The following is a 9,179-nucleotide window of genomic DNA, read 5'->3' as shown; positions in this document are numbered from 1 at the left end:
CTGAGCATATATTTAAGGCAGAAGTTGATCATTCACTGATCGGTCAGGGCATCAGAAGATATGGCGAGAAGGCAGGTGTATGGGGTTGAGTGGGATCTGGGATCAGTCATGATGGAATGGGCTGAATGGCCTAATTCTGTTCCTATGTCTTGTGCTCTGTATATAAAAAGTGATTGAGGCAGGTACAATAACATTTAAAAGATACTTGGAAAAGTACATGAATAGGAAAAGTTTAGAAGCACAAGGGCCAAACGCAGGCAAAAGGGTCAAGCTTAGATGGGCATCTCTCTTGAGCCAAAGAAACATGTTTCAGTGCTGTATTCATTCTGTTTTTTAAAAAGGAACAATGAGAAATAGCTGGGATAAACTTACTTGTATTGATGATATTGACTTAAACATATGGTACATGATTTTAAAAAAGTCCGCACATTTTATAACATTTAGCTGTGTGGTACTGGTGATGAAAGCATTAAATGCTTCAGGGCGGCATAAGTAGGCTGGTGAGATGGACAGAAAAACGGCAAATGAAATCCGATCCAGACAAGTGTTAAGTAATGCATTTCAAGAACTGCAATAAGGTGAGGGAATACCATGTACATAGTAAGATATTGTGTGGTGTGGAGAACCTCTGAATATATATCCATAAATCGTTTAAAGGTAGCAGTACAGATCACTAAGTTTAAAAATGCTTTCCTCTTTAAAAAAAATCATAGAATGCAAGAGCTGGAAAGTTGCACACTAAAGCTGGCATGTTGTATTCTGAAGCAACACCCACAAAATGCTGCAGGAACTCAGCAGGTCGGGCAGCATCTACAGAAATGAAAAAAAAAGTCGACATTTCAGGCCAAGACCCTTCTTCAGGGCTGAGAAGAAAGGGGGAAATGCCAGAATAAAAAGGTGGGTGTGGGGATAGAGGCGAGCAGGAAGGTGATAGGTGGGCGAGAAAGGTCAGGGGATGGAGAAGAAAGAAGCTGATAGGAGAGGAGAGTGAACTGTAGGAGAAAGGGAAGGGGGTGGGGAACCCAGGAGGAAGTAATAGGCAGGTCAGAAGAAGTGAAAAGTCATGGTACAGAATGGGGGGGGGGCGGGATTTTGTTCATCGGAAGGAGAAATCAATATTCGTACCATCAGGTTGGAGGGTACCCTGACAGAATATAAGGTGTTCCTCCATGCTGAGGCTACATCTTGGGACAAGAGGAGGCCATGGATCGACATGGACAGGAATGGGAATCAAAATTAAAATGTTTGGCCACCAGGAATTCTGATCACCACACTGCAGAAAGAAAACATAATTGTGTTGGAGAAGAATTTCCCCCAAAACTGCAGGCGCACATGTACAAGACATGCAGAGGATCAATGGATAGCAAAAGGAAAATTCTTTCTTTGCACTATTTAAAAAGACCATCAATGTATTGCTTGTTTATTGTTGATTGACTTCTAGAATATTAAATTACAATACTATCTGATTTTGTGGTATTTAAATGTAGTGTTGTAGAAGTAAGTATTGTGTATCCAACCTAAACCTCTGGTGACCATTTTCAAAGGCGTTCAGCATGACAGCCCAGTATGACCAAGACCTACTGAGTAGAATCAGGGAAATATTGAGAAGAACCCTCAGGCCCTATTTACAAAAGGTCTTCATGAATCAATTATCTTTCATGCACCACAGCAAAGGGAAATCATAAGGTTTCAATTTATTCAGAAAATCACAACAGAAATGCACCACGTGCTACAGCCACTACTGTTGCGCAGGACCAGAATCATACCAACTTTAATGTTTCTGTCTCTTTCCAGGGAATATTTACAACATTTTGTGGCTTAGAGTTCACAAATGCAATTTACTTCAGAAGAGCAGAATTTATCATTTTCTTCCTTGGCAGGAAACAGCAGGCAGCAAAAAGCATGTGGCTTTTCAAACAATACAAGTTCCTGATACTACAAAGTATGAATAATTCACAGTAGCTTGTTGGCATCAGATGTGAAGGAGTTATTAATGTGTTCATTATGCATATGACAGCTAGGCTCTCCATTTTGAGCCTCTATTCCAAATGAAAAAGAGACTAATTAACCTCGCGGCACATTGTCAGTATCTTAAATGGTGATCGCAGGTGGAGACGTACTCTGCTGAAACACCTATGCTGGTTTAACTCATTCTGGCAACTGAGGAAGTGAAGAGCCAAGAGGTACAGTTGATAAAGCGAGGGGTGAGGAGGTTCTCTACTGGTGGAGCTATCAGAAAAGATATGGTACCACACTTTAAAATGAAGACAATAGCAATTCCTTATTCCTGAAGGTTCCCATTGTTATTTTTCTAAAAGGAGAAAGCCACAAGATTATGTTTATGCTGAGACAAATTACAGATTTGAGTTGGGAGCAGTGAAAGATGCATGTTTGTATCACCTGTATCTTATAAATCAGATGTGATTATGCTGTGAAGAGTTGAGACTAAGGGAGGAGGATTAGGTCTGAGCACCGTCATTATCAATGGTCTCATGTCTGCCATTTGTCTTGGATTTGACCATAGGAGCAACCATGACGAACATTCATCCTTTTGACTTGGCAGTGAACACACCGTGTGGGATATAGATGTAAAGCTTGGTATAATTCATGTATCTGGTGGGACATTTAAAAGGCTTATTAGTGACTTGATACAGTTGCTTATGAAGTGCGTGAAACTACTGTTGCAATTGGAACATGTCATCGAACATTCTGTGGCACTCCCGTCCTTATGCTTATTTCCACAGCCACTGCCTCTTTTTTCTGCTGCTTCAGCTACTGTAGTCTGAATGCAAAACCTTCTCCCATCATTGCCCAAGGTTTCTATTGTATCAGAGCACTGCAGTGTAGCTGTTGCTTCTATCCTAACAGCACTTCTGGAAACTGTGACCAACTTTGGAATGATTTCCACTCCCACTACTTCATTCAGCTTGACTACACCACCCCTTTAAGAGGAGCAGGTAAACTGTAATCTGCATAAAGGTGGCTTGAACTATCAAGTCACTCAAAAGTGGTCCCATGGGAGTCTGTTAAGACAATCTGCAGCAAGCTAAGGCTTGCCCAAATACTAAAAGCATAAAGAAATGGCATTGCAAAATTTTCCAGTGCTATATAACTTAGTTCCAATGTCTTTGGAGAGGAACAAGGAGAAGGAATTTATTTAAAACAGTGAAGAAAAACAGAATCCACAGTGCCTCTTTGTTAATATTTGTCAGTTTTCCCTTCTCACTAAATCTGTGAATGCTGACAGCTGTTCCGTCCATATTTCACATTTTCATATGTGAGTTAACTCAGCAATCATTGCTAAATTACGTGTGTTCACAAGCATCCTTAACAAGACTAAACTCCTTTACATCTACTATGCTCAAAAGCGCACATCAGTGGAAGATTTATGGGAGACGTTTTGAAGAATGAGGCAACTTTACAGATTTGAAAGAGGAAAAAAGAGAACCATTGACCAATGGCTAACACGAGGGGGCATAGTTTTAAGGCGCTTGGAAGTAGGTACAAGGGGGAGGTCAGAGGTAAGTTTTTCACACAGAGAGTGGTGGTGCATGGAACGCACTGCTAGTCACAGTGGTAGAGGCAGATGCAATAGAGTCTTTTAAGAGATTCTTAGATAGGTACATGGAGCTTAGAAAAATAGAGGGCTATGCTGTAGGGAAATTCTAGGCAGTTTCTAGAATAGGTTACATGGTCAGCACAACATCGTGGGCCGAAGGGCCTGTAATGTGCTGTAGATTTCTAAGTTCTATATTTCATTTCCATGGAAGCCAAGCACTGAACGGTGCAGCACTGACATCATCTCATGGGAGACAGCCACACAGAGAGACTCCCGTAAGCCAGGACCACCAGACTCAAAAATAGTTACTTTCCCCAAGAAGTAAGGCTGATCAACATCTCCACTTACTAACTCCACCACTACTTTATTATTTCCAGTCAGTCACACAAGTACAACCTAGTGTCACTTTATGGAAATACAATTAATCCACATATATAAGCTATCTTATGTATTTATATTTATCATGTTCTTATTATTATTGTTTTTTATCCTGTGTGTATTTTTGTGTTGCATCAGATCCAGACTAACAATTATGTTGTTCTCCTTACACTTGTATACAGGGCATGATATTAATCCTGAACCTTGAAACTGGAATTGCAGGGATGAGAGTTAGAATTTGGAGCAGGAGTAAGGGTTTAACAGAGGAGATTGTTAGTGGTGGTGGGGGGCTGGGGGAAGGACCACTCATCGAAATGACAGTTTTACACTATTTAGACTCAGCCGACAACATGACCACATTGTGTCACTTGAATTTTTCCAGTGATTTTCCCGGGAGGTCGACCCTTCCCTCTGTAAAGTAAAAGGATGGAGTAATCTGTTCCCAAGGGGAAAAGATCATCATCTTCATTTTTCACAAGGTTTTGTCTGAATAAGAAATTTTGCTGAGCATGGTCACTGTAAAAAGGACATTCCCCTTCCGGGCAATATAGCAAGAATGGAACATTAGGATCAAACTTAACTGTCTTGTGGAGAAGACTTGATGGGCCAAGTAGCCTAATTCTGCTCTATGTCTTATGGTCGTCACCACTATCCTCCCACCTCATTAATGAAAAGCAGATTGTATGGAGGTGATTGACATATAGGAAAGTAAAATAGCTTGTTTTAAACAAAAGTCATATAATTTGAAACTGAAATTAAAGTACAGATAACTTTTAGAACAATGTTTGACTCATTACATCTCTTCCAGTTCACAAAAAGAATTGTATTGTTCTTTTTATTTTAGGAGGCCGTACAATGAAAAGCAAAAAAATTTAACCAAGGCATTTGCTTTTAAAAAATGAGCAGTTTCAGGGGGTCAGCAGTATCTCAAACTGCAGTGAAGCACCATCTGTCAAGTCAGATGAACCCTAATAAATGCAATCACAGGGAAAAGGCATGCTGGTTTTTTTTGGAATACCATCACCAACAAAGGAACAAAAACATTTCACTGTAGTATCAGTTACAGATTTGTGTTCAAAGCAAAGAACTGAACAGTATCGTGACTAAGATTTCGATATAGTGTACTAATGAATGAGTGACATTTTCACATAGCCATTCATTGAAGGTGTTTTCCCTTTACTACAATTTCATACATACTCTCGTGGTGAATTGATTAAGTCTTCATACCAATTCCATTTTGGCAAAATATCCACTAACATAGCTGCAGATTTTGATTTTGGATCTCTGGGTATTTTAAGGAGTGAGTATTTTGAACTGTATAAAGTATTTTCAGTTACAGTTCTGCCACTTGTTTCAAAAATAACCTGGATAATAAAATTAAGATTAATCTCACCACAGTATCACACATTAAGGCATATTTAAAAGTTTTCTTAATGTAAATACATTATAAGAACAGTGTGACAATGCTGATTTTGAACAAGTATCACCTGTAAATTAAATCAAACAATGAAAAGTGAGCCTTAACTAAATGACATAAAACGAGCAGGTTTGACTTTTGCCATCAAAGTTGCATTTTCTCCTTCTCAGTTACCAGAATACATACTGTACAAAGAATGGTAACCTGCTGAAAGTGCTTGAGTTCTTTAAAAGGCAAAAAAAACCTTTTCTTTTTGCTATTCTTTTGTAAAGGCATCAAAATGCTGATGTACCAGCATTCTTCCAGCACCTTATTCTTGGGACCTAATGGCAAATGCCAAAAAAGATACATCTGACTGGGGACCAGACTCCCAGGTTTCATCCAGCACTGTTTTTCAGTGTGGTTACTAACACCAGTCAAACATTGGAACCTTGGTTGATTTTTCCCTCTTTCCTACTTGATGGATAATGAAACCAATTGCAACATCCCTTACTGAGAGAAATTAATCCAGAGGCTAGGTCAAACCTAGCCCTTCTGTGGTCCATAAATTTCAGGACCACATCTTTTTTTGGGAGGAAAAATGTCATTGGAATAGTCATTTTCTTAGGGTTTAAGTTCAAAGATTGTATAACACTGCTTCTGTTCTTGCAACAGCAGAAAACTAAACTACTGAACTCATGATATGGCATAAAATTTATTACATAATTACTGCAGACGGCGATAGCTTGCACACAATTCATGGTCCCTTATATCTCCCCAGCCTCCATTTTTCACGTGTGGAGTAATTGCACCCGATGGATACACTTTGCTTATTGTCATTGTTTCTGGAAATAAGTGCTGCATATTACTACTTATAATTTTGTCTATTTTAGAAACTTCAACAGATGGCATGCACACTTTCTTGTGATGCATACCACAATCACCAGCATGGTAAATCCGAGGAGCTTCACAAACCATAACTTTCCAATATTGAGGCAAACAGGACACTGTTAAATGCTGTAATGTCCAATCCCAGTTATAGTCATCATATTTGCAAAAAGTATCTGTGCACTGTATTAATTTTTGATAGGTCTCTCTGGTCATAGCCATGCCCATGTTATGCTCCGTTGATCGCCAGGTTTTCACCTCAACTTTATTTGTTTTATCTCCAAAATTACTAACTCGCATATATGCCCCAAGAGACAGTATGTCACAGTCAGGACAATTTTCAGCTTTCAGACTCCACATATTTTTCAGAACATGATAAAAATCAGGTGACAGATAGTGGTCCTCTTCAATGAACAGCACTAGACCCTTATGATTTTCCAAAACCTTGACTTTCTCCCAAACAAAATGCAACTTCCACCACCAGTGGTGTTTGGTTTGACAGAATTTGGACTCTCTATAATGGCCAAATGAATCTGGATACTCAGCATTGATACAGCCCAATTTGAAAGCATCCGCCTTGCTTATGTCACGTGGACAGTCCTTGGGATCGTGCCCTGGGAATTCGTTAGGATACAACTGGATACTGAACGGAAAAAATATTTGTAGTACTTGACAAAAATCGATGCTGGCCACAATCTGGTTGATCTGCGGCGACCAGAAGTCATGGCTAAATATTAACAAGACATTTTCTATGCCTTTGACTTTTCTGAGCGAGTTCACGAGTAACTGCAGGTATTCTGGCCTGTTGTGCACTTGGATCACCACCACCACGTCGTCGGGAGGACGTGTCCTTATGCTCTCCCGGTTTCTGACAACCTGATCGAAGTTTAATTGGTAGACGATCCCTCGGTAACCCAGCGTCAGGTTGTCGATCTCCGGCCTCTCCAACCTACCCGGCTGAGACTCGTTGGAAACTTTCCGGCTCACCTTCCCGTCGCCAACTCGCGGTGAACGCGGTGTCTCGGCGTCCCTCGGAAATGCCTCCGGTTTCCTCTGCTTGCCGCTCGTCCAGAAGCCGAAGGCGGCCACCAGCACGACGAGCGCCAGCACCAGGACTTTCCTCTTGTAGATGCGGAACCTCATGTTGTCCGGCGAGCTGGCGGCGCCCTTCTCCTGACTGAAACAGACCAAAACACGGGGTGATATCGCTGGCGGCACCGGGCAGCTTCCAATTAATAAAGGCACGGCCGCGGTGCGGTGCCGGCCGCGCTCCGGATCATTTCCAGCCAAGGACGGGAGGCGACCGGCACTCCCTCCCGCTCGCCACCCTCCGCAGCGCAATATCCGATCCGGGGAGAGCGGGGAGCCGGCCCGCGGTGCCGCCCACCCACTCTCAGCGGCCGAATCCGTACCGTCCTTCGCCCCTCCTCACATTCACACCGACACCAGCATCCTGCGGGCAACGGCCCCGCGCCCGCCTCTGCTCATCCAGCTCCCCGGAGACCGCCTGCCTCCTCCTGTCGCCTCTCCGTGCTGATTGGTGCGCAGCGGAACACAAGTCCAGCCGTGATTGATCGACTCATCTGTCACTCGCTGGCGCTTCTCTCTTCCCGAGAGCGTCGCACCTCACATTAGTGGGTCTCTACTTTATGACGTTGGCGCTACAGGGAAGCAATGTCATGGCCGCATTTGGTTTGCTGAGTGGCTGAAAGCTCCTTAAATAACGCTGTTTCAACCATAAGCTACCAGGACTCTACGTTAAACAGAAAATGCTCGAAATACTCAATGGGCAATAGAGCCAGCGAGAAATAGAGGGCTGACATTAATTGTATACCTCGTTTTTAACAGATGCGTTTGTTGCAATGTTTGTTTATAAATTGTCGAAAATACTTTTTTCCATGCTGTCCGACTTAATTTTAGTTATCAATATTTCGTGTCGTGTCTTTAATGTATTTAGTTAAACTTCCAAGCACCTCTACATGTTATACATGTCACCTGCACTTTGTTTAGAACATCCATTTAGAGTCAGGGCACTAAACAACTATATATGAAACTTCTCGACATTCAGAACAATCTTCCTCTGCCTTCAGACTCTCTTTTTCCATAAACTGTGGCTATGTAGGTGACAAATCAAGACAAATGGAGAGCATTTTGCATGACAAGATACTATGCTGTATTCTTGTGTGTACCATGTACCATTTGTGGATACACGAGGAAATCTGCAGATGCTGGAATTTCAAGCAACATACATAAAAGTTGCTGGTGAACGCAGCAGGCCAGGCAGCATCTCTAGGAAGAGGTACAGTCGATGTTTCGGGCTGAGACCCTTCGTCAGGACTAACTGAAAGAAGAGTTAGTAAGAGATTTGAAAGTAGGAGGAGGAGGGGGAGATCTGAAATGATAGAAGACAGGACTGAGAGGGATGGAGCCAAGAGCTGGACAGTTGATTGGCAAAAGGGATATGAGAGGATCATGGGACAAGAGGCCCAAGGAGAAAGAAAAGGGGATGGTCTCTTTCTTGCTGACTTTAAACTGATTCCTGGTTAAGCAACTCAAATTTGAGTTTTTGATTTTAAAATTTTCTTCCTTGTTTGCATATCCCTCCATCTTCCATTCAAGTTACACCTTAAAACTCACCTCTGACTGAGCTTTTGGCCACATGCCTTTTGGTATCCTATGTGGTTCAATGTCAATGTTTTTTTTGGACAGGATGTAGTACCTTGGTTATGTAACCTTTGGCTGAAAACTCTCACATCCAGGATCGGGGTAAGGTTTGCAGCATTGATGCATTGCAAAGAAGGAAGGGGGTCACACATCAGCATCTCACAAATTATTTACCTTGTAAACCACAAGTCTTGCTTGAAATTAAAGATACAAAACGCTTTAGATTTTGGAACTAGATTTACAAATAGTAAAATGCAAGATTATTTTGTTAAAATAAAGGTGAAAATTTGTTAT

At 41.7% G+C, this 9,179-nt stretch overlaps 1 protein-coding gene across 2 annotated transcripts; it reads right to left on the bottom strand.

Annotated features, from left to right (window-relative positions):
* Positions 1-1,668: 1,668 nt before the first annotated feature.
* On the bottom strand, positions 1,669-7,775 carry mgat2 (alpha-1,6-mannosyl-glycoprotein 2-beta-N-acetylglucosaminyltransferase). 2 transcript variants are annotated; one of them, XM_063047165.1, is made up of 2 exons: positions 7,654-7,775; positions 1,669-7,398 (listed from the first exon to the last, which is right to left on the bottom strand). In XM_063047165.1, exon 2 carries the CDS (start codon positions 7,362-7,364, stop codon positions 6,060-6,062), a length of 1,305 nt encoding a protein of 434 aa, XP_062903235.1. In that variant the 5' UTR covers positions 7,365-7,398; positions 7,654-7,775; the 3' UTR covers positions 1,669-6,059. The 2 variants fall into 2 exon arrangements, with proteins under 2 accessions (XP_062903235.1, XP_062903227.1); XM_063047157.1 differs by having other exon boundaries at positions 7,634-7,748.
* Positions 7,776-9,179: the final 1,404 nt, after the last annotated feature.

This window comes from Mobula hypostoma, chromosome 1 (genome assembly GCF_963921235.1).
Source record: "Mobula hypostoma chromosome 1, sMobHyp1.1, whole genome shotgun sequence".
NCBI classification, from domain to species: Eukaryota; Metazoa; Chordata; class Chondrichthyes; order Myliobatiformes; family Myliobatidae; genus Mobula; species Mobula hypostoma.
Note: the sequence above shows the minus strand (reverse complement) of the source record. Positions and strands in the feature narration are given on the sequence as shown.

Bases quoted from the DNA above. Each gene is read 5' to 3' on its own strand.
- mgat2 (XM_063047165.1), bottom strand. From the start codon at position 7,364: ATGAGGTTCCGCATCTACAAGAGGAAAGTCCTGGTGCTGGCGCTCGTC.